The sequence below is a fragment of the Cavia porcellus genome, unplaced genomic scaffold (assembly GCF_034190915.1).
Source record: "Cavia porcellus strain 051 isolate PalLab524CR breed Dunkin Hartley unplaced genomic scaffold, mCavPor4.1 scaffold_9, whole genome shotgun sequence".
NCBI classification, from domain to species: Eukaryota; Metazoa; Chordata; class Mammalia; order Rodentia; family Caviidae; genus Cavia; species Cavia porcellus.
Genome location: NW_026947492.1, coordinates 90,635,096 through 90,660,980, shown reverse-complemented (window position 1 = coordinate 90,660,980; position 25,885 = coordinate 90,635,096). Strand labels below are relative to the sequence as shown.

Genomic DNA, 25,885 nt, shown 5'->3' with positions numbered 1-25,885 from the left:
TAAAAGTGTCTTCATAAATAAAGATCAGAAGGGCTTTTCCAAGACCAGTTGGTTCCCTGGAAAATACATTTCCGTCTTCTCTGGCGCCCTCTTGTGTTTTGGAGCTGCAACTGATGAAGCTCACAGACTGCCGGGAGTTGGAGTTGATCCCAGGTCAGGATTTGTTTTCTGCAGTGAGCACGCACACGTGCACCACACCCTCACAGACTAAAGCTGTTTTTCCTCCTGTGAATGTTAACCACTTCTGGGAATTGTAAAATGCTCTAAAGCCTGCGTTTCCCTGGTCTTCACAGGGCTGTAGTTAACTCTTCATTCTGAATTTCCCTTGCCTCCAGCTCCTGGAAATTCAAGCAACCTGGAAAATGCATCTATTCAGGTGCTTTCTAGAAGCCCCTGCGCTTGTGTTATGCAGCAAGATTGCCTGTGTCTGTCTCCCCGCGCGGGGCCTTGCACTTTCCTTGAAAGGAGCCCTCCTCGCCCGAGCCCCTGAAGGTCAACAGTTCGCTGAGCTTTGCACCTGTTCCTTAGTGAAATAGTTCCTGTGTGCTCAGTGGGCCTCCTACGCAGGACATGGGAAACTCATGCAGAGGCGGGGGTGGGGTGGGGTGGGGTGGGGGTGGGATGTAAGTGACAAGCTGTTGCCCTGTTCTTTGTTTGTTTTGTTTTGTTTTTGAGTCAGGGTCTCACTAAATCCCTAAATTGCTCAGGTTGCCATCTTCTGCCTCAGCCTCCCAGAGTGTTGGGATTGTAGGCACGAATCAGAATGGCCCGAGTTGTTTTGAATAACCCTTCCTTCTGATGACCGAGTCTGTCCTGTTGGGTGACACTAGCCACGCTGCTTTTTTCTCAGTGGATGCATTATCTCCGAAGATGCTCCTGGCCTCAGAAGCAGGCAAGTAGGTTCCGGGCAGCCTCTCCCAGCAGTGCCATAAGCAGGCTCAGAGGCCTCGGGTTTTAGTTAGGCCTCAGCTGGAACTTAGGTTGTATTTCCAGGGAGCTGAATAATAAATGATATTGAAATTATTAATAATGGACTGGCTTTCAGTTAGTGCTTGGAGTGAGCTCAGCACATTTCTGAATGCTCTGTGCCAAGTCTCAGTCATTTTCGTGAGTCCCCTAGGAAGTAAGCAATGTCCTCTTTTCCATTTTGCAAATAAGGAAACAGGCTTTCAGGAGTAAGGAGCTCAGGAGACACTAGCTCGGAGACAATTGAGACTGTGAAGTTTGGATCCTGGCTAATCGGCTTCCTCGCTGAGTGGCTTTCAGGGAGCTGCTTGCCCTCTCTGAGTCTGCAATAGTCACCATTTCTGTTTCATAAGGATGTCACAAGTGTCCAGTACTTAATCTCCATACTGTACTCACAGAACTCAGCGTATTTCAAGTGTTATCTAAGTTTTTATAAACTAGGAGAAGGTGGGGTGTGGTGGTGCTCGCTGTCATTCTGGTGACTCAGGAGGCTGAGGCGAAAGGATTTTGAGTTCAAGGACTGCCTGAGCACTCAGCGAAGCCTCATCTCAGAAAAGGATGGAGGCTGGGGTGTAGCTCAGCGGCACATCGCTCCTCTAGCTTGTGCAAGACCATGGCATGGTTCTGTGGCACTGCAAGGAAAAAAGTGGCAGAGCCGAACCCCGACTTGCTTTTCTGTGGGGAAGGCTCTGTTATTCCCTTTGTGGATATGATGAAGAGGAGGAGGAGGATGACAATGACCCTAACACCATCCCTTCCACAGTAAACATCCCCTTTCACAGGGTGACAGAAGCAGAGGAGCTTGCAACCCTGCTGCTTCTGTTCCGACAGGTCTAGGGCGAGGCCAGGCAGCTTTCCATTTCCAACATTTCAGTTATATTTTCATTTTTCTAAGGCTTTATCTTTTTCAAAAGCTGCACTTATGAAGCAGGGAAAGGTTTCTGAGGTGGGATGATCCTGCGAAAGGAGAGATTTCCCTGGACACGGGGGTCAGAGGAGCCAGGATCCTCATCAGGTTTCCCCTCTTTTTTCCCTGTGTTGGCTCCATGAAAAGCATTATCTGGGGCCCACTGTGTCACATGTTATGCCATGTCCTTGAGGTCCTCTGTAAAGTCACAGTGTTGGACAAGTGGTCCTCTGGCTCTCCTTCCCAGCCTCATGGATCAGGCACAGAGAAATCCAACCATGCAGATATTTTCCTTTGACACCTATGAGGTACCAAGCACTTTCCCTGGAGCCAGGCTGTGCACCCTGAATGTGACGCCTGGTGCCCTCAGACTGCACTTTTGAATAAATGGGATAATAAACGGGGGGCAGGTTTGGTAACCTTGATGTCATTTGGCATCCATTCTCCTTTCTCCTGGCTTGCAGCAGACGAAGTCATGGGGAGGAGGCAGAGTGGCTCCCTGGCTCATCTTATGGGTGTGCTGCGGTTTGGAGGTGGCTCCTCTCCCAGGGCTTCATGGGGTGGGAGCTTGGTTCCCAGTGGGAGCCCTTCAAGAGTTGGAGCCTAGCAGGAAATCAGTAGGTCACCGGGGGAGCCACCCACCCAAGAGAAGGATTAATATAGCTCTTGGGGGACACTACTTAGCTGCCGAGAGGCAACTTCTTAGAAGAGAGAAGACTGGACGCTCCCTGTCCTCTGGCTTCCTGTGTCACTGTCCCTGGCCTGGGTCTGAGAGGTCCCTAAGGCTGAAATACAGAGCCTATCCCACCCTTTTATGCAACAAGCTTGCAGTTTGCTGACTCCTGCCTCAGAAAAAGAACTTTCTGGACACATCAGTTGGAGACACTGGGAGGGTTTATCAGGCAGAGATTTTAAGGTGCACGAGCATTCAGAGAATGCAGCACAGTAAGGTAGGGAACTGGGGGTCTACGTGTTTTGGGTGGCAGGGATCTGTGGGATCTGACAATCTACGGTCACAGGCTGGCCCAGTGAGAGGGAGAGGATGGCTAAATAGTCTATTCATATTCATATGGCGAATCCTTACATACAGGTGAGAAAGGCAAGTGAAAGGGAACTGCCCAGGCTTACGTTCTGGGAGAAGAAGAAGAAAAAATAAAACTGGCTGCAGTTGTCATTTTTATAAAACTATGATTTTCCTTGTCACCTTTTGGCCTGGTTTTAGTTTTTCCATCTTAGCTCACGGCCCGCCTGTGCTCACTGAGATGCTGTCCACCTTGAGGCCCTCACCAGAGCCCGTGCATGCTGTTTGGATTTCACGCCTGTAAAATTGGGGGCTAAATAAACCTGCTTGCCTTGTAAAGCACTCAGGGTCAGGTGTATGGTACAGTGATGGGAAATGACCAGTCCAGTACATTGCTGCAAGTTGACTGTGTTCTGCAGAGGACCTCAGCTCTCCTGAGAGAGACAGCCACCACGACCCCACCCCCATGCATACTTGGCAGAGCCTTATCTTTCCTCTGTCTGATTCTGACTACATGGCGGACAAAGGTCACCTTCTGGGCCCGAATGCTGGGAAGAAAGGCAGGACCAAGGAAAGCAAGGAGCTGGGATCTAGGCCCACTAGCTGATTGCCCGACTCCGCTCATGCCCAAAGCAATCCACACAGGATACCAGGATTTCTCCTTTTGTATCCAAGACATTCTGAGGTGGTGTTTCAGTCAGTGGAAACAGAAACAGTCTTAAATAAAGTGTAACCAAAAATATAGCTCTGAAGTGAAGGCACGTGGATTCCTGATCCTGCGGGCTCTAAATGAAACCTAAACACAGCTCCAGCCTCCATAATAACATAGGAGAAAAGTAATTCCTGACCTGTTGGATGTCAAATGAGCAGAGTTTGTGGCTGCTCAATATCCAGGAATGAAGTCAAAAACCAAAGGAAAAAGTTAGGAGAGACTTACTGGAAACAAGGAAAAGAAAAGTAGCTCCTGGGGTTTTAGGAAGGATCCCACATGGTGTGACCACTGAAACCCTTTGTCAAGGGTAATTAATATACACGCAAATCAAAACATGGGCACAATGTGGGTCAAACTACAGTCAGCCTATAGGATTTCAAGGATAGCCATTTAGCTAGTGTTGATCCAATAGGGAAATGAGGCACATAGCAAGGATATATGCAAAGAACAAAGGCATTTTGCGGGAAGGATAGGTCCAGATGCTCTGGCCACCTACCTGGGCAGCTGAGGCCTATCTGGACTTACTGGACAGGCAGAGCCAATTATTGTATAACCGCAAGTTGCTGTTTATCTCGTAGGGAGGCCTGTAAGCCTGGCCTTTATGTCTCCCCATGAGGCCTTGCTCGCTTTAGATGCACCACCAGCCACAGTTCTAATGTCTTTATTTTCTTGTGCTGGCGTCCTTGAGGGCCCAATCCTTCTCTGATGGTACATTAATTTCTATCTAACCTAGATGCCCATAGTAATAAGGCTTCCTCCTACATGGGATCCTGGTCTTCAGATTTCTCAGAGATTCTGTCTCTCTTACCTAGTTGAAGTGTCCTTACGGTATTCGGTGTTCTTCTTCAAGTTAACTGATGTCTCTTCCTTGGAGTAAAATAAATGCATTAAAACAGCTCATATTTTACAACTAAGAAAGTGAAAGCCAAGATACACACAGAGACTTCATGAAAGTCAGAGGTCTCGTCAAACATGCACTCCTTAGCCAGACCTTTTGGCCCACCGTGACAGTTAACTGTGGTGTCAACAGAAATAGTGAAAGCCTAGCTGACTGGTTCTGCATGGTGCTAGCTATGTCTGGATGATGGATTTCCTGAAAAGGAAAGACCCCTTCCTATTTTTGGTGGCACCAACCAATAGGGTTGCAGCCTGGATGGAATAAAAAGGGAAAGAAGAAAGTCTTGCTTCTGCTTCTTCTGAGAGCTCCAGTCTTCACCTTCACTTTGGATGTTCCTCGCCAGGCTTCCAGCGTGGGCTCTGCAGCTTCCCAGGACAGACCCTTTAGCTTCATGTTACAGATTCACATGGGACTCTGCAGTGAGCTCCAGGCCTTCCGCTTTTGATTGGATCCTTTGGCTTTCCAGCACACAGACAGCCCTTCTGCATTCTCCCACACCAGGGACCACTGTAAGCTCACCTTGTAATTCCTATGTACCGGGAACCTTTCTGTGCTACCTCAGTCCCTTCCTGTCCCCTTCTTTTTTCCTTCTGCTTTTTCTTTCCCTTTTCTTCCCCTTTCCCTTTTATGGCCCTGTTGCCCTAGTAACCTGGGTCTTGTCCCATTATCTCAGACCTTGATGAGATGTGCCTGCTAGTATAGAAGGAAAGCCCTGGACTGTCTTGGTCCCTTGTTTCCCATTTCTTTCTTGTACACCCATTTAATGCTCAGCATGAGGCACTCTCCCAGGAAAGTTCTGGGCATGTGTTATAATATTGCTTAATGGATACTTTCATTTAGCTTCCCAAGTATTTATAACTCACCTCCCCAGGGGATAGTGACTGCATCTAGTATCTGATTTGTCTTGGAGGGAAAAATACCTCTATTGCTCTGCACAGTATCTACCTACAATAAGTAATCAGTAAATATGTACCTTGAAAAATTATCTATATTGCTTACTATGATATGACCCTGCCCCATTAGTTAATCATTAAATACTGACTGACAAAACTGTGTAGAAGGAAGGTCTTGCATTACACAAAGTGCTGGCTAAACTGCCATAGCAAAACTTCAGTGGTGACAACACGGTCAGAGTTATTTTGTCTCCACTCGCTCCAGGCAGGGTGTGTAGCTCGGTTTTCTAAAATCACCCATCAACTTGGCTTCCAGCTTCTTTCTCTGTGCTTCTCTCTGGTGTCTCTCTCCTGATGGTCAGGACTAGTTCACCAGGCCCATGTTCACATGCTAACCTAGGGAAAGGAGAAAGGAGGATGTGACAGGAAAGCAGATGCACGGCTTATAAAAATGTGGTGCCAGTTGGCTGTGGTGGGACACACCTGTAACCCCAGTACTTTGAGAAGCTAGGCAGGAGGATCACAGTGCAAAGGTTGGAGCCCACACTCAGTAACTTCCTGAGTGTCTGTCTCAAAATAAAAAAGAAAAAATTTAAAAATACCTGGGGATGTAGTTGGCTGTGAAAGCCCTGGGTTCCATTTGCCAATAGCAACACACACACACACACACACACACACACACACACACACACACACAAATGCAAGATTAAAATTCGCACATTATTACCTTTACTTACATCTCACTGGGTAAATCACTGTCACATGGTCGTACCAGGTTGGTAATGATGCTGGGAAATAGAGACTGTAATTGAATAGCAATGTGTTCTACTAAAATTCAGGGCTGTGTTGCAAAAAAGACATCTGGAGAGTCATTTGACCAACTGATTAAAATTTGGCTGGAATTAAAAGACTGATGTCAAGTAGATGGGATATGAGATGGTACCTTCACCTAACGTCTCAGGCCTGGAGACAGCTCTGTCGCTCCTGCCCTGGGCATTTACTTAAGAGGATTAATGACCTATGTCCACTGAGAGGCTGATGCAAGAGTGTTCATAGGACCCTGCTTCAAAACAGCCCTAACCCAGAAACAAACCTAAGACACCAACAGCACAGTGTTTCATTGTGCTGTGAGTTGTTTGGCTCATGAAAATGAACTTGTAAAGAAAATGGTTATTAAATAATATCAATAATATAATATTCAGCTTTACAGAAACACACTCATAAGATACAGTTTTCCATATATCCATTTTTTATATGAAATAAGGGGCTCATGAAGTGTTTAGGGCCTTCAAAACTCACAGTGCAGCCCTGCAAACAACAAAGATGATTAAAACATAAAACATTGTTTAACCTATATTAAAAACATAGGTTAAACAAACCAAAAAAAAGATACAAAAGACTACATGCTGGTTGATATATTGAAATGAAGGTCTAGAACAGGCAAAACTGACCTCTATGGATAATAATCAGACAGAGATTGGCTCTGGGGTGGGGAGGGATTGCTGAAACAGAGGAAAATAGGTACTTTCTGGGAAAACAGACTTTGGGGAAGCCACGAAGGTCAGGGTGGGATGTCTTTTGGCTGGTGCCTGCCTATGCTGAGATCAGGATATTTTATATCTTGTTTTTGCACCTAGGGGGTATCCAATTTTTCTAAATTCATGGAACTAAATCTTTAGAATCTATGAATTTATTCTAGAATAATTATGCCACAATTTTTAAAAAGGAAGAACGGTGAGAATGGACATCAGGGCCTAAATACTGGTATAGGTTAAGTTTCATAGCACTGTAAAACCGGTCTGCTTAGCACAATCACCACCATGCTGAACTGTGACTAAACTTTGTGGTTGGGTCTTGCCAAAAATAGGTCGTACTGAAACTAGGTCTTTGAGTAAACAACTGTCCTGGAAACTGAGGTAAACATGTTCTAGAGGGACAAACTGCAAAGAAAACCCAAATGGCCACCTGTTTCTTGTGAAATTTTACCAGCAGATACCCCACCACCACCACCACCACCATGCTAAAAAGCCTTAAATAGCAAGGCAAGCTTCACTTGGGGCCAGCTGGTTGGAGTGTACTCATTGTTAGTGGATGCTGCTGATGGCCATCAAGCTCCATTATTAATAAATTACTATTCAATTTGGCCTGTTTAATCTGAGTCTCGTTTGTGAATCCACCACATTATGACCTCTGTGACTCGTTTGTGAACCCACGCGTTATGAGCTCTGTGACAGATCTGGTAGGCTTAGCTGACGAGGTTTCCTGTGGTGTTTTGGTAAAAGAATCTTTGGGAACACAAATGCAAGAGCCTGTGCCCTCTGACAGGCCAGTGGGGACACCACTTTGCTTTGTATTTGTCAAGGATTTCTATTTCCAGCAACAGAACAGAGCTGGTTGGCTTAAGCAGAGAAAGAATTCATTGCCAGGCTCAGTGAAGTATTCAGAATAGGCTCTGTAGGCAGGTAGAAATTAACGGGAGCAAAACACAAACACAAATCACATCATCAGGTCACTGGTGGGAACGGGATGTTATCACCCCCATTCTTGCTCTCCCAGACTTTGGGGGTCTGGCTCAGGCTTTATTACACCCCCAAAACATAAAACCTATGTGAAAGCACGTGATGGGGGAGCCTAGGTCAGGCCCGCCTGTAATATTTTGCCAGGAGCCGTTGGTTTCTGGCCTGGGAGATGGGGTCCCAAAAGGACCAGTCTCACAGCACATCTGTCTTGTTCCGATTCTTGCTTGTCGTGCTAAGGGGCTTCCAAGATCCAGGACAGACCCAGTGTTGAAGTTCCTTCAGATCCACAGTGAACTGCACAAGAGGTGTGGCAGTGTCACCCAGACCCACCCATCTAGAAGAAAAACCAGTTATACTGGTGAGAGGTGGAGAGGGGACCAACCATGAACACAGCAAGACTAGGAGAAAGCTGCCTTTAAAAGGGATAGGATGAGTTCTGACGTCAGAGGAGAGCGGAGGGGCGTGTGTGTGTGTGTGTGTGTGTGTGTGTGTGTGTGTGTGTGGTGTCCTGACATCTAAGAAGGGAACAGGTTTTACTTCATTCCTGTTTGGACTGGTTGCGGGGAAGAGATGCGTTTTCGACATGCTAAATTTGCGATGACGACGTCTTCCAATACAAAACTGAAATTACACTTTGGGGAATCAACGAAGGTCAAGCTGGGCCGTGTTTAGGCTGGGGCCTGCCTAAGCCGAGACCAGGAGCTGAGGAGACACGCTGGAGGGAGGCTCCCGGGGACCGCGGGCGACAGGAACCGGGTGACCCAGGAGCTTAACCCCGGACTTCGCCAAGTGCCCGAGCACATGCCCGTCCGCGCCCACTCCCCGCGCGCTGCCCTGGGCGCGCGCCCCTCCCGGGTCCGCCCCTCCAGGCGTGGCGAGGACGCACGCAGGCCGCTGTCACCCGGAAGACGCGACTGGGCTGACGCGGGTGGCCCGCAGGGGGCGGTCGAAGGGCGAGAGGGCCGCTGGATTCCGGATGCCGGGGTCTGCGGCGCTGGGCGCGGCGGCGATCGCGGTGGTGGGCGTGCTGCTTCTCTTGCAGCAGGAGGACGCGGGGCCCGGTGCTGGGCTCAGGTAACCCTCGGAGGAGGACCGAGCTGGGCCCCGAGCCTGGGATGTCATGGGGGAGAGCCTGCGTTGTGTGGCACCCACCTGCGCCCAGGGGTGCGCACGGCCCCGTTACCTGCGGCCACGGCGCAGGGGCGCCCACCTGGGCAGGTGACTCTGCACTTTGCCTGGGCGGCGCCTTGGAACTGATAAACAGCCCTGTTCCCGAGGTAGGTAAGGACAGTGCGTATCCAGTATCCAGACCTGCACTGTCACTGTTCTTTCCCCAGAATGACCGAGACGCAGGCGCTGCCGAAGCTTCGGGAAGACTTCAGGATGCAAAATAAATCTGTCTTTATTCTGGGTGCCAGCGGAGAAACCGGCAAAGTGCTTCTGAAAGAAATCCTGGAACAGAACCTATTTTCCAAAGTCACTCTCATTGGCCGCAGGAAGCTCACCTTCGAGGAGGAGGCTTATAAAAACGTGGTGGGTATTTTAGTTGGGACTCAAAAATGTATCACCTGCTTTGGTTTTGATTTTGCAAAGTGAACATATTTCATACACACAAATTGAACGTGCTGGACCGTGGGGAAATTAGGGCCGGGATTGAGCTGCCAAAGTCCTCCGTCTCACCGCCCAGAACTGGGCGAAGCAGGCCCTGGTTTGATAGAACTGGCGAGACAGGACGAAGAGCTCTGTTTTTAGTGCATGCAAGAGCAGGCTTTAGAGTTTGTCCGGAAACCAGGGCAGTTTTCTGGACTCTATGGCTTATCTTGGCGGCCTGCACACTGAAGAGGGTAGCGTCACAGAATCTGAAAGGCCTTTAGTGGACCACCTTGCCCCTCGAGGCTCCCCAGGCTTGTGTTCCAAAAGGAACATTACCTTCTACCAAAGTTCACGTTCATGAGCAAGCAAGAGATGCCCCAACTTTCATCTGGTGATGCCTAATAAATATCTTCCAGTCTGAACTTCGTGGAGATTCTGATCCCTAAAGTGCATTATCCACGAATTTGCAGCAAATTGAATAATGTAGTCTGTTTCTGAGGCACCACAGAATTTAGGTAGGAAGTGGACTTCGTGGGAAAGAATATTCCAGATAACAAACAGGCGCACAGATGAAGTGTTCTTGACTCCCATAGGTCCACGTTGACGTCATTTCTCATGTCTTTGGCCTAACAGGACTTGGCCTGTTTGAAACAGACATCTTTGCTTAGACCTGTGCAAGTGTTACGTGGTCTTCATGTCCTCTTTTCTGGGACCTGTGAGAGGTTCCTGGTAGTCAGAGCCTTACTCTGAGATGTATCTTTGAGAGAGCACTGGAGGGGGCACATCTCTTGAGCAAGCAGTTTGTGAAAACCTGTTTTTCTTCAGCATTTTATACAGTGCCAGGAAAGTGCTTTTGGGCAAGGCTGGGGAAGTACCCCTGTGGTAGAGCACTTACCTAGCGTGAGTGAGGCAAAGTAGTCAGTCTCCAGCATTACAAAAAAGGATGGTAGCTAAGGAAGCTAAGACATTATTCGAACTCCTGGGTGATGGAATTTCTCAAACTTTCATGGTGTCATGACTTATTTTTCATGGTGTCGGACTTAAAAGGATAGACAGGTTCTTAAATGTCAGCGTGCGTTAGCATTACTATGAGTTCAGTATTCAGGCTGACTCAGAAGTGTTGGCATGGAAGATAAAAAGGAATATGCCTTTTATCAAGCACCTTTGGGCTGACTCTGATGCAGATAGTTTATGAATTGGACTCACATTTTATAGCTAAAAAATGATGATCCATAAGTTGATGGCAGCGATTTGCCTAATAAGTAGTAGGAACAAGATTTGAACCTCAGTCTTTGAGATTCCAAACACCTACCTCAGTGATCTCCTTCTGGTCAGCTGCAGATACTTTTTTTTTTTTTTTGCATAAATAAATTATAATTGAACCTGATTTTACAAATCTGTATCACCCCTCGTCTGGTTATATGACGATAGGTATAGTGTTGATTTCCAATTCAGGCTGTGTTTTGGTGGGAGAAAATGAATTGGTAAAATGAGTAAGTGCTTAGACCTGCTAGTAATGAGCTGGAGTTTATTCTTGAAGTTTATTCTTCTGTGTGTTTCTTAAATAACATGAAGTTTTATATTCTGTGTCCTTGTTCAGAATCAAGAAGTGGTAGATTTTGAGAAGCTGGATGACTACGCTTCTGCATTTCAAGGTCATGACGTTGGATTTTGTTGCCTGGGCACCACCAGAGCAAAAGTGGGAGCGGTAAGGAAGAAATGCCCATTCCCCCCTTGGCGCTGGCCAGTAGTAGCAGGGATTCCTTTCTTGCTTACTCTTCTCCATCTATGGTGGTCCTGAAATGTAAGGAAGAGTTTATAGTTGAAGATTTCATCTACTGCCTTCACTTTGTTATACCCTGAATGGTACTGATAGATTTCTTTCCTTCAGGTTACTAAATTCAGGCCTGAGCACTGGGTACATCATACGTATTTGCACGATCTTGCCTGTAGCTGATGGTTCTATCACAGTAATTTCCCCTAAGACAGTGAGGTCCTGCTTCATCATCGATCACCAAGTGCCATGATGGGTGTTTTAAACTTGAAGCATTGTCCCTCACTTGAGTGATTAGCTTTAAACTCTTTTTATGCCACCCTTCAAACTTTGGGGACAGACCTTCAGAATTGGGAAGCAGGATTCAGCCGGCCCCCTGGGGGTGACTCAGCCCTCATCAGTGATTCAGCCTCAGGGATGATTCAGCCTTACTGACGCAAAGCTCTTTAAACACGTGCTTTATTTCTTTTTTAATGGTGTTCTAAGTGATTTACCCCTCTCCAATAGTCATAGATTACTATATAGCTAAATGCCTCCGTTTAAATTGTAGACCTGGGCAGATGTGAATGGATCTACGTAACTTATACCTTGATTGTTGTTACTACCTGGCAGAATTTACTTGCTGGAGCTGAGTGTGTCTATTAAATATGCAGGGCCATGACTGCCCCAGTGACTTCCTGAAGGTTTTTTAAGCTGTCCTCGATGCATCTAAATCCTTAGGGCACATATGATTAGAAATATTGGTTTATATCAACTGAGTAGTTAGACCCAGTTGTGTTTCTAAGGGCGCCTCAGCGACCAGAGGACAGTTCTACTCAGCTTTCAGCTGAGATGAATTCCTAAATCTTATGCAGTTCTGCTCGTCCCTCCTGCAGCAATGCTGGGTTCTGAGCTCTGTGGTGAGAATTGTGGATTACAGAGACATTTGATTCTCCTAGGAATTGGCCCATTATCCCTTCTAGAAGGGGTCACCTTCCTGCTTCACAGTCTGTTCTGTTCCAGGGAAGGTCACCAAGTGCTGTACCCTCCAAAAGCACTGGAAAACGTTTGTTCTCGGACACTGCAGGCTTTGCTGCCTTCAGCCCTTGCCTGGTTTCAGGGTGACTCAGCAGAATGAAGAGCTGCATTAAGCGTGGAGCAGTTGATTTGCACGACCTAAGGCCAGTATCATAGTGTGCCACAGGGAGAGCCCTGAATCGCTTTGCTGCACGCTTTGTGCAGAGCTGTTTTCTTCAGAGGAATTCACTCTTCGGGGTATTTTTAAACATAGGTAAAATAGCCTTAGAAATGAGTTAGGACTTTAACAGCTTGGAGAGTGATAGCAAAAAGCAGAAAGTAAGCTAGCACTCCATCTGGAAAGGACCGTCTTTTTGTTTTGTTTTTGTTTTCAGCATGGGGATTGAACCCAAGGCCTCATGCTCTTAGCTCTCAGCTATTCCCCAACCCCTACCCCCCCCGCCCTTTTTTTTGCTAATTTGGGTTGGGTGCAATATAAAATTTGGAGGTTGTGATAACTTTAGGCAGTTTACAAGAGGTAATGACTTAGCAAGATAAGGATACTGGTTATGAGGGGCGTTTGCATTTCAGCCTGTTTCTGTCTGCGCTGGAATTCTGAGGCAGTATTGCTCTCTGGAGAAGAGTTCATTGTAAATCAGCAGAGGGCTACTGAGAAGTCAGGGGTGAGCCTCTCATGTGTCACCCAGCCCCATTTGATAACTGGAACACCCCGTGTTTGGCCTCAGCAATCTGCCTTTTCAGTTGAGGAACTTGCAGAGGCTCAGTTTTGGTCTCAGGCTCTTTCCCTCCCGTCTTTGGTATGCCCATTTAATAGGACTACAGGGCAGAATTGCATGGCTTAAACAACCGTTCTAGAGGGCAGAGCCTAAGGGAAAGGTGTCGCTGGGGTTGCATCCTTCGAGGGCTGTGGGGAAGGCATCTGCAGTCAGTTTCCAAACAAGGTTACATTCTCAGCTACTAAGGTCAGGACTTCAACATATGCATTTTAGGGGAATCCAATTCAGCCCATAGAAGTCAGTCTACTCAAACGCCTGTTGGAAGTGATGCCAGTGAAGAGTCTGCTGGCGGTCTTCAGCTGCCTGGAAAACCATTTCCCTGAGCCATTGCTGGTTAGATGCTCACCTTCCTTTTACATCCACAGGCCATAGTGGTCTGGTCAGTGCAATGGACCCCTGACTGGCTCCAGTCCACATCTCTTGGGTCAGAATCTCTGAGGCTGGAAGCTTGGTATCTGTGTTTTTAGCCGACTCCTTGGGAGATCTGAGATGGCCTGCTCTACTTTCCTTGTTGTGTCTGCTTTGGGGAACACTGGGCTCTGTTAGTCTTCTTCACCTGCTGGTTTTCCAAGCACTCTAGTCCTAGATGATCTTCACCTTGCTTTAGTGACTGTGTGCTAGAGATGCTTGAAATAACCCTTTGAAAACCAGATTGACAGCTTGATATGTTTGCACGTGCCTATAATCCTAGCACTTGGGAGGCTGAGGCAGGAGAATCGACACAAGTTGGAGGCCAGCCTGGACTGTATAGTGAGACCCTATCTCAAAATAAACAAAAACACAAAACAAATAAAACTAGGTGAGCATTGGGCTTGAGTAAAAAGCAAAATTGAAAGATAACACTGTGAATTTCCCTTTTAAAAACTTGGTTTTAGGGCTGGGGATTTAGCTCAGTGGCATAAGCGCCTGCCTTGTAAGCAGGCAGTTGTGAGTTCAATTCCTGGTACCGATAAAAACAAAAAAGACCAAAAAAAAAAAAAAAAACCAACTTGGTTTTATTAATACATGTTTACTGTATGTAATGTTTACAGTCATAGTAAAGAGCATTACATGTGCTTAACATTTCTTTGTAGTATCAGAAGGATTTGGTCGGTGACTCTGGATGGTTTGAAGTGATTTCACCTGTTCATCAGTCTCCTTACCTCGGGTTCTTTCTTATATTCTGTTGAATGGATGATATGTTAATGTGATTAATGCATCCATTGCAGCATTTATTTGGCATCATTAGGATCCTGTGGCTTCTGATTCTGGTCAAATATTCTTTTCATAAAGGAATTTGCAAACTATACCTAGGGGCCAAATACAGCCTGCCAGCTGCCAGCTGCCAGCTGTTTAATGTATGGCCTACAAACTGTGTCTTTCTATTTTAAAGTGGTTAAAAACGTTTAAAAGAGTAATGTCACACAAAGTAGAAATGTAGAAATTTCAAATTTATATTCTGAGTGTGGTAGTGTATGCTGATATTGCCAACTACCTGGGAGGCTGAGACAGGAGAGTCACTTGAGCCTGCCAGCCTGTATATCGTAGCAAGACCTTGCCTGAAAAAAAGAAAGAAAGAAAGAAACTTAAAAGTTTGATGTCCAGAATTAAAGGTTTACTAGAACACAGCCAAGCTTATTACTGTAATTATTCTCTGAGGATGCTTTTGTGCTATAATAGTGGAGCTGTGTAGATGTGACAGAGGCCTGCAAAGCTAGCAGCGGTTATTATCTGGTCCTTCATGGCAAAACGTTGCCCACTCCTGTCTTAATTGTGGTCGTTTTAGATGACATGCGGTTGGGGGCGGGGTGCGAGTAGAGAGGTTCTAGGATCGCAGGCCCATTTTAGAAACCAGGTGGCCGTGCCACCCTGGTATTGTTGCTTAGCCCCAGTCCACCAGGTCCTGACTGACACTGAGAGGGTGGCTGTCAAACCCCTTTGCCCATTTGCATTCTTTTCTTTAATTGTGGAACAGAGTAAAAGGTGCCCCAGATGGAAACATTTTTAGAACAGTGATTGTCCCAGTATCTGTTTGATTTTATTTTATCATTTTGGGCTCTTTCTCTAAGCGCCTTCTCCCACCTCTCTGTCTCAAATACAGAGGTGCCCTCTGGGACATAAACAGATGTGACCTCAGTTTATACCATTTGTTGTCTGTCAGTGTCTCTGTTTTCTAGTCTGATTTAGGGTTGGACTGAAAAGGGAATCCAGGAGAAAAGACCCAAAGCAGAAACAGGACTAAGGGAGACCAGGTACAGAATGACAGCTTCCCCTTCTCAGAGAGGACACCTGTGACCTTCCTTGGTCACTCAGTGTGCTCCTGGACCTATTCGTTGTCAACCATGAAATACCTTGTCAGGATGAGTCATTCTTAGGCCACAATACCGTTAGCAGTTTTCAGGCGTTGGTGAAGAGGACTCAGAGAAATACGAGATAGGATCCACAGTTACAGTTTAAATTTTAAAAAATTTATCACAGCAAGACATATTTGCATGAATCCCCTCAAAATACTCCCACACAGCCATCCCAGGGCTCCTGACAGTGTTGGAAGTATCCTGGGCGTCCGCTCCCAGGCGTCTTTTTTTGTAGCTTCAGTATCCTGAATCAATGCAAACCATTTACCTTTACATGTTTTTGCCCCCAAACGTTTAACTTCCACGGTCATTTTGACTTTGGAGAAGTCACACGGTAGCAGATCTGATGAATAAGATGGATGAGGACACTCTGTCATGATTTTATGTGCTGCCTTTGTTTGGATGACATTTGGTACCAATGTTCACTGTGTTTTTGAACACACCTCATAAAGACACTCATGAAAAGGACTTTCAGAACTGCTTCAGGAAGCAGCAAGAATGATGAGTGTGCTCAATGCGAGGAGAAGCATTTTGAGAAACAATAACCACAGTGTGTCTTTTACTGTAGTAAATTTTAAAAATTTGAGCACTCGATGTAGTTTTTGGTTACTCCCTGTACTTAGTAGCTTTGGATAGGATTAAACTTAAAATAAGAGTAATTGGAGAATTTGTCTCCTTCAGTGTTCGTGGTACCAATGAGGATGTGCGGAATTGTAGTACTTCGTATATATTCTTTTGGGTGCTGGGAAAGGAACTTATTTATTTCTTTTTTTAGAAGGAACTCTGATTCTTAGAGTAGGACCCACTGATGGGTTAAAGAATTGCGAAGACAGGCTAACAAGATGGGATTAGTTCTCTCAGAAGAGATGGCCGTTTCTTTCTTGCCCTATGGTTAGGGAAGTATGCATAGTTTTTCCAAAAATTGTGTTTCTGGGGTACAGTTGTTTTTCTATTGTTTTTCAATTTGGATGGAGGAGACTATAAAGGCAGCTCCTCCCTCTGTGGGTAGGCTGCCCCTCACTCCAGAGAGGGTGGGGTGGGGAGTGGGGGTGTGTGGCTGTCTCTCCCAGCCCGTCCTCAGCACCCTGCTCAGTTTGATTTCTAAGTCCTTGAAAACCGTTGACTCTTTCCCTTTTGAGTTCCCATTCACCAGCCAAAAGGCCATGCATCAGGGCGAGGGAAGTGAAACTTAAAACTTAGTGGGCTCAGAAAAATGCGTTTTTATAATCAGCTTGAGAGCTCAGAGGATTTGCGGAATCGTTTTGGATTAACAGCCATTGATTGCTAATAAAACAATATTTAGCTTTATGCAGAGAATGCCAGCGGAGAAAGGTGTGGGCACCTTGTCACCGGGGCTCATTGAGCGGGGATGATGGGCTGAGGGTGGGGGTCTCTGAGGTGGCGTGGGTGCTCCTCCTTCAAGGGGAGCTTGTCAATTGCCAGCAAGGCTGGTGAAAGGAAGGACGCCAGAGTCTGATGGCTGGGGTGGTATTGATGTGCCTTCGATGACTAATCACATTGAAAGAATCCAATGGTATTTATGTCACTTTAATTTTCATCAAACAATTGGAGACGACAGCACTCTATTAAGGAGAGGTTGATCCAGAACTAAAGCCAAATAAATTAGGGTCTCAGTTTAATCAAATTATCCGTCTTCTGGCCCAGGATTAAGTCAGAGAGACAGCGTCGGTCTGGAGGCCTGGGATTGGCTGAATCTTTTCCCTGATGTTTAAAGAAGCTGATGAAAAGAAAAGCGTTTTTACAGAGACAACTATAATAATCCTTCCAAGGGATCGTGCAAACACAACAACAAAACTCACAAAATTTATTTCTGCAGTCAACTACATTATTTTATTGTGAATAAAAGGCAAATTAATGAAATTGAAGTTCCACTAAATTGGAGTGAGAGAAAGTAATAGACATGGAGGAGAACTTCAGTTGGAATTTTTCTGTGTGGTTTTGGGTTTTTCTTGGCACACTTTGGGAACATTTAAAATCTCCATTTGGGGAAAAGAAAGACTCTGATAAGAATCACTTCTTTCTCTCTCTTTCTCTTTCCCAGAATATGTTAAATATTAAAATTGGTTTGTTTCATACAAGGTGAATTTGAAACAATGTAGAACAGGTCAGCCAGTCAGTTGTTGAGAATTGAGCATCAATGTGTGGGTCAGAAAAGAAAATGGTGGTGATTCTTGGGGAGGGAGATGAGTTTTTACTACCTAAAGTAAGGCAGAAAAAAATAACACCACCCTGCAGGTCATGGGTATGGACAGCAACATACTTGTGAGTGATCAGAAAGGAGAATGAGGGTGATTCCTAGAGTGATCATGATGTTGTATTTCTCAGTCTAGCAGTTGCTTGCAGAGGAGAGAAGCCTGTGAAAGCTCACTGAGCTCTCTGCTTAACAATATATTTTCTGTTTTTAAAGATTCCAATACAAAGTTTTAAAAGTTTGCTTGGGTCTGTTATTTAAAAATTGAATTGTGTATTAATTTCGTATTGCTGTTGTAACCAAGAACCTCAAATTTGGTATTTTAGAACAGCACAAATTTCCTTCCTTACAGTTCTATAGGCTAGAAGTTTGACATGGATTTTCCTGGGATGAATCCAAGGTGGTGGCGGGCTGAGCTCCTTCCTGGAGGCTCAAGGGGAGAACCCTTTCCTTACATTTTCCAGCTCCTCCAGGCTGCCTGCTGCCCTTGGATCATGGTCACTAATGGTTGTCCATGCTCAGGGCCAGCAGTTTTAGGTTGAGCCCTTTTCACATCACCTGCCTTTCACCCTGCTGCTTCTGTTGACTGAGCAGCCTTGGGGAGGGCATGGAGTCCAAGGGGATAATGTAAATAATCTCCCCTTTATACAGTCAGCTGATCTGTACCTTTACAGGTGTCCTGCAACATTAGCACTCCTGTGCCATGTCACTTGTCGTGTTCCCAGGTAGAGGACTGGGAGGTGAAACTCTTTTGAGAAGTTATTCTTCTGTCTACCAGCATCACAGATGTTCCTTCCATCAGCAGGAGGGAGTTTGGGACAGAAAGGCCAGGCCTGTAATGGAAAGAGCATGGCTTGGAGCGCCAAGGATCTGCATCCTGCTCTGAGCTCTCTCCTCCTAGCCAACACTTCATAGGACCCTGGGACCTTGTCCCCTTGCCGCGGTAGTTCTTAAGATCCCTTCTAACACTCCCTGAAAGAAGCAAGTCACCTTACTGAAGAAAACATTTAGAACAACTGTGACAGGGATTTTAATGTAAAAAATCTTTTGTGCAGGAATCTGATCTTCAGATTTGCCATTTTGCTCCTATAGGAGCTCACTAGATAAATGGGGACAATCAGCTTTAGGGACCTTCACCTTCTCTTCACTGCGTTGAGTTTTGGGGTGCCAGAATTGGTGATGGTCCCAAGAAGCTGCGGGGAAGCACCCATGTCCTCCAGTTGTGTTGTTCACATTGTCCTCTCCTCTACTCCTGTCATTTCCCTTTATGTAGTGTTTTTTGATCAGGGAATCGAACTCAGGACCTTGTGTTTGCCAGGTGGGCGTTTTGCCACTGAGCTATACCCCTGAAGTTTTTTCTCTTTGGATTTGCCTTTTCTCTGCTTTTTTTTTGGGGGGGGGGACTTTTATTCATTAATTCAAATATTTTTAACTGTGTGCTAGGTATGTGCTGTTGCTGTGATGTGAATTAAGAAAGACCCAGCCACTGTCCTCATTGTAGTGAGTCTAGATCAGGGCTCTCCTAGTATGTATATCATTTTAATTATGTATCTCTTAGCAAAAAAACCCAAAACATTTCTTCCTAATCCCTAAGGCATGTTGTGCAGCATATACAGAAATCAGAAATTAACCTGCTCTCATAGTGCCCGAGAAGTGTCCTCAGACATGCTCTGACAGTTAAAAAAAAAAAAAAAAAAAGAGTTGTAAGGTCATCAGGTTATTAAAAAACAAAAGAATGTGTGACTCTCAGCAGTTTCCCAGCCTCATCTTCGTGTTCCCTTTGTGTCTTGTGATTAGTTCGGTGTCCGGGCTTCAGTGTCACTGTCCCTGCTTTCCCAGTGTAGCCTGGCCTTGCTGCCGCCGCCCCTGGAGGTCTGTCTGGAGGACCATGCTTGGAGCCTTTTCCAGGACCGAACCCTGACTCTCAGGACTTACCTGGACACATTTTATTTAGCTCCCTTTTCTCCCAGACCTCCCACTCTGCTTCCCAACCAAGTAGTCATCTTTAAAATGAATCTGGGGCCTCTGGGAGGTAACTCACATCCTTTGTCCATGCAGGAAGGATTTGTTCGTGTTGACCGGGATTACGTGCTGAAGTCTGCGGAGCTGGCAAAAACTGGAGGTTGCAAACATTTCAACTTGGTGTCCAGTAAAGGAGCCGATAAGTCAAGCAACTTTTTGTATTTACAAGTTAAGGTTTGTACACATTTCTTTCTTTAATGTGCTTTGGGCTAATTGATAATACTAAATAATACCAAATAACTGCTAGTATTTAAAAAATATAAGTGCATTTAATTATGTACTTTTCCTAGCCATAGGGAATATTTTTGCAGGAGTATATTCAGGAAGTAGGAGTGATTTGAAAGATAATTTGCAATGTCTTCCCTCCTTTTGGGGTGTGTGTGTGTGTGTGTGTGTGTGTGTGTGTGTGTGTGGTGTGGGGGGAGCATACTGGGGAATTGAATCTGGGGCCCTCTGCACGCTAGCAAAGTGCTCTACCACTGCGCTACATCCCCTGCCATTTTTACTTTTTTGGGACGGTGGTGTTGGTTGCCCAGGCTGGCCTTGAACTGGAGATCATCCTACCTCAGCCTCCCAAATAGCTGGGATTGTAGATGTACACCATCACTCCCGACTTCTTCCCTGCTGTTAATTATCCAAGAATCAGTACAGTGAGCTGTGACAGCTCTGGCCTTGAACATCAGCATGGTATTTTGGACTAGAGGCTCTAATTCCTAGAGTGCACTTTCTCCTCAGTTTCTCTACTGGCTGAGAGGAAGGAGCTTATGCTTCTTAGGACATCTGGTGACATTTAGCCTGAAGCAGTGTGGTAATTATAAATTCAACTTTTCATAAAAGATTTTTTAAAAATTCGTGCACATTGACACACATTTTATGTAGTCTCATTATGATACATATTCCTGTTGATTTTAATTGAAAAAGTTAAGGTTCCACTTTTTAACCTTGAAATAAAATTGGTGCTACAGAAGATGGGCCATGGCTTTGTGTCCCCAGGCACTCCTCATGCCCTCAGCAGGGTGCAGAGGTTATTTGGCCAAACTTTGTTTCTATTATGAATTTTATTTACAAAAGTTCCCCTGGCTTCTGCTTAAACACCTGCAACAGGAGGGAGTTTGCTGCTGTTAATCAACTGCTCCTCAAAAAGTCCTCACCTTGGTCAGATGCACTTGTCCAAAGCCCTCACTTTGAGCTGAAATCAGTTGCTTTGTAAATGTCAATTGTTATCTTTCTGAGTTTTAAAAACAAAAACATGCCCAGTCCTACTTTTGTATGTATAGTTTTTAAGATATTTTATGATAGTTTTCTAAACTGTACTTTTTCCAGACAATGCCTGCAAGGGTTGCACTCTACTCTTAGTTCTTATTTCTAGCATCTTCTTGACCCTGAAGTTGTCTGGAATTGCATTGGCCTGCTTTTTACTCTCAAAACACAAATCTATTTGTTTAAAAAAGAGACACAAGATTGGTTCCATTTTAGTAAACATCTTTATCATTGTTGTGCTCATGATCAGCTTGTGGTAATATATGTTTCCAGATCTTTTTCATATGGCTTATCCTAAAACAGTACTTGAAGGCACATGAAGACCAATGAGCTACCAACAAGGTTAAGTCAAAAATGATAATTTTAACTTACTAGAGTGACTTTAGAACAATCCTTAAAAGAAAAGTTTTTTCAGAATACACATGTGGTTTCTGAAAAAGAGTATCAAATGGCACATTTTGCCCTCCTTGGCAAGGTAGACATTTATACCTGTTACTACTGAAAATATTACGTATATTTCCTCATGTTGGTAAAGGAACTACTGCTACTGACTGACTGGGTTATAATAATGGCTCAGTGAGACCAAAACAGTTAACACTAATTGTGCTATTTCAAAGCTAATTTCAAACACTAATTGAGAACAACTCAAAGGGCTCTTAGGTGCATTTGTATGGAAACTGAGATCTAGGCAGGTAAGTAGCTGGGCTGGAGCTGTCTCTCAGGCAGTCTGATTCCAGGGCCTGTGCTGCTAAGCATTATGTAATGAGCACCTTCTGTTACTAACATGTGGGAAGGACTTAGCATAATGCTTGAGCCATGACAGTGCCTCAGCAAATAGCTGTAGTAACAAAATGGAGAAAGAGTTCTCCCTTCACAGAAGTTGGCTGGTATTACCTACAGCATGACATTATATGTGAAATTAGTTAAAAGGACAGAACCGATAACCAAATTGTCCATCCCAGAGTGATCTTGAACAACACAGATGCATCTAGAATTTGGAGATACGATCTATCCTGAATAACCTTACTCTTATCTCTCACTGGTGAGACAAAATACCCAAAACCCAAAGTTAAATGAGGGACAGTTTATATAGCTTACAGTTTGTAGAGGTTTCAGTCCTTAATCAGCTGGCTCCAGGTCAAGGTATCATGGCAGAAGGGCAACCACCATTTTTGTTCACAGAAGATTCCAAAAGCAACGAGTAAAAGGAGAGAAGCAAACCTCTTTTTCCCTTTGTTGTATGCAGTTTACTTGCCCTAGGCGGCGGTAGCACTCACACCCTCAATCCCAGCAGTAAACAATGAATCAGTCAAAAACCCTAGATTCAGCTACTTCTTTTTTTTTGTTTTGTTTTTTGTCCTTTTCCTTTTTTTTTCCGGTACCGGGGATCGAACTCACGACTGCCTGCTTGCAAGGCAGGCACTTATGCTGCTGAGCTAAAGCCCCAGCCCCGATTCAGCTACTTCTAAAAAGCCTGGCCCCATGACTGCATGAGGCTTTGGGTGGGGGGTGGGACAACATCCAGACACAAACCCTAACAACCTTTTAAATACTGTGTATAACATTTCTCATATTTATTCTTCGTGTCCTCAGCCTTCTTGTTTCTCCACTCAGTTGGAGAAACTCTTGTATTCTTTAGGAGCACTTACTCCCCAAGAATGGTTCAACTGCATGCATTGCGGAGGCCTGATTAGTCACATACCTTCCTGGGCACTGGTGCTATGGGGAGAACTGTTGGACCCTACAGCACATTTCACCACCAGAGTTGCTCCTTGACCTTAAAGAAATTTTGATTTGCTTCTCTGGGGGAATCCCCAAGAATACCCTCAAGTTTGCTTATTTTCCAGAAAGTCTCACGGGTTGTAGCAGGTAGTCATACCTGCAGCTCTGTGAAATTACAAGAAAAGGAAATCAGCAAAGGGAACAGATGTAAAGGGCAAAGGCCAGAGGGAAGTAGGGGGAGGTTTCTAAAAGGCCTCTCCCAGCTGGCTGCACAGGCTGCGCTGAATTTCCCCAGCCTGGGTCCTGTGTGCCAGAGTTGTTCACCTGAGCTCAACATTGCAGGGTTTTTGTGGGAGTCCATCACGCAGGAATGACTAGGCTCACCAAAATAACAAGAATGGAAGGAACACTCTTAAATCCATGTTCCCAGGTACAAGCTAAGGGCCTTCCTAGGCAAGTCTTCCTAAGGATAGCAATCTTAGGCCTGCTCTGTTTACATTTTTTATTAGCAGGCATATGCTAGTGAAACTTGTGTTTGTGTTAAAAAGCTAACTGAGAAGCAAAAGGTTTATATAAGCACTTGTATAAGAGTGTTCATGGCAACATTATTCATCATAGCCAGCATGAAACAACCAAGATGTCCTCAACTGATGAATGGATGAATAAACCGTGGCGCACCAATACAACGGAATATTACTCAATTATAAAAGGAATAACCGTGTGCTTACTTCAGCAGCACATATACAAACAAAAAGGAAGGTACAGAGTAGGCAAAATTACAGAGATAGAAAGTAAACTGGTAGTAGGGTAGGGTGTGGGGAGAGAGGATGGCCATGGTTGTGAATGGTATATTTCTTAGATTTCAAACTTAGATTTTAAGACTTAGATTGTGATAAAGGTTGTATTGTGAATATGCTAAAAACTACCGGTTAAATATGAGAACGATGTCTTAAGTAGCTGAGGTTATATGATGTGTCAGGTTCAGTGGAAACTGGTATAGACTGGTGCCCAAGGAGGGCCTCCTGTGAATGAAGGTTACTTCACAGCAGGTCCCTGTGGCCAGCGCACCTCTGGCGTTTCAGTTAAGGGTTGCCTGCATGGAAATGAGTGGTTTGCTTAACAAATTCAAAGCATGATCTATGTGTAATCTTGTCTTTTGAAATCCGGGGCATGGAGCCATTACAAAATCAGTAATGCAGGTGTCTTCTGTGAGTTTTCTCGCCCACTGGAACTACCTGTAAACCCTCCCAATCGCCCAGAAAACTTAACGTCTGCTAATTTGCAGCACTGATTCTGGACTAAAGTGAAAATGCTTTAGTGATTAAAACAACCTATCATTTACCCCTCTGGATTTGTTTTAATGTCAGTAAACTAGAAATGATTCAGTAGAAGGCTTTTAACTATTTTACATGTCAGGATTAAATGGTCTCTTTGTTAACGCTCCATGCCCTTGGGAACCCAAAGTTCTAGGTAAGGATGTTTATGAGTCTTGAGGCCTGCAGAAGCATAGTATCTTCAGAACTCCCAGTTTTTCTGTCAAGCTTTCCTTAACTGGATTGGTTGGTCTTTAGGACTAAAAATGCTTTTTGTCTTAACAGGGAGAAACAGAAGCCAGGATTGAAGAATTAAAATTTGATCGTTACTCCGTATTTAGGCCTGGGTAGGTATTTGTGCTGTCTGAGCGTGCAGCACTGTGGGCTCGACTCTAGAAGCCAGTTTCTGATGAGGGGTCTGCTGCCTAAGAGGTCCAGGGTAGGAAAGAAGACAGCTGGGAGCCTCTGGCCTCTCTTCCTGGCTGGTGGCTTGCAGCTTTCTCATTGGTGTCCCTTTATGGCTTTCTCCTGTCCGTACGGGCAAGCATCTCTTCCTATGAGAACACCAGACCAACTGGAGTAGTCTTGTCTCATCCTAAAGACCTAGTTGAACCCTGCTTCTCTCCCCTCATGCTATCTCCAAATAGTCACATTGTGTGTTAGGATTTTGGCTTACAAATCCCATCTGGAGAGGAGACAGTTCAGTGTAATATCCATCATGGTCTGAATGCAAGTTACTGACTCCTCTGCTTTTCTTTTTCTCCCTAGAGCTCTGTTATGTGACAGGCAAGAATCTCGCCCAGGTGAATGGCTGGTCAGGAAATTCTTTGGCTCCTTACCAAACTCTTGGGCCAGTGGCCTCTCCGTGCCTGTGGTGACTGTGGCGAGAGCAATGCTGAACAACATGGTGAGACCGGGCAGCGAGCAGATGGAAGTGCTGGAAAACAAGGACATACATGCCCTGGGAAAAGCAGACGGCTCGCTCAAGCCATGACCATGTTGGAGAAATGCTTCTGCCGGCAAATCTCCACACTCAGCACTCAATCTGTCATTTTAGGGTCTAAGAGAATGTTTGTGTTTAACTTTGTTGTTTAACTGTTCTTATCGCAGCGATCTAAGAAACAGCTGTGCTCTGAAGCATTGGTTCAGAGCCTGGCCATAACACATAGCTTTTCCAAAAACTCCCTGGGTGACCTACTGCAAATCTTCTGGGTCAGAATTTTGGGGTTGTGGGCGTGGGAATCTGTAGTTCTCATTTGTTTAAAATTCCCTTCATTGGGAGCCAGCTTGGAAATGGTTATTTGTAGAGCTACAATGGTAGTGTAAACATTACATACTATGTGGATGAGTACTGTTCTAAAGTTGCTGGCATCACAGCCTTGAGTTACACAGATGCTCACTAATGGTGCTCACGAATGGGTAAGTGAACACGGTGCCTTTACTGCTTCTTTAGAGTGTATTATAAAAATACACAGCCAGGGTTACATAATTCATGGGGTGAAATCAATAGAGGAATAAAAACAAGTGGACAAATCCTGGATGCAGCATAGATTATTCAAAAATGCCCAAGTGTTAGTGCTGCATTTTGACCACGGGATAATACAATAGCGGCTGACAGTTACCAAGTGCTTGCTATGTTGCAGTCTTTACATTATCTATACGTTAGGCCTATAGTCTTTATAGAGTGATACTGTCATTCTCGTATCTTTTATCCTCTTAAAACTTGAAAAATCCTCCTATTTTAGATGGCAAAACTGAGACTCACTGTGGCTAAGTAAGTCTACCAAGAGTCCAGAACTGAGGGTAAGAAGCTGCAGTCAGGATTCTAACTCAGCTCAGCCTGCTCACATCCAGTAGTTTGTATTTTTATCCACTGTGCAAGAGCACCCTGTATCTTTTTTTTCTAGGTAACTGTTAGTATATGCTGTGAGTAAATAAAATGCAAAT

At 45.0% G+C, this 25,885-nt stretch overlaps 2 protein-coding genes across 2 annotated transcripts in view; one reads left to right on the top strand and one right to left on the bottom strand.

The window, feature by feature from the left end:
* Nucleotides 1–25,885, bottom strand: part of LOC134477736 (endogenous retrovirus group K member 24 Gag polyprotein-like) — a 266,810-nt gene that overhangs the window by 36,978 nt on the left and 203,947 nt on the right. The window lies entirely within an intron of this gene.
* On the top strand, nt 8,478–25,471 carry Htatip2 (HIV-1 Tat interactive protein 2). Its single transcript, XM_003462596.5, has 6 exons — nt 8,478–8,990; nt 9,254–9,449; nt 11,110–11,217; nt 19,680–19,817; nt 24,224–24,285; nt 24,707–25,471. The coding sequence occupies exons 1-6, from the start codon at nt 8,893–8,895 to the stop codon at nt 24,930–24,932; spliced, it is 828 nt and encodes a 275-aa protein (XP_003462644.2). The 5' UTR covers nt 8,478–8,892; the 3' UTR covers nt 24,933–25,471.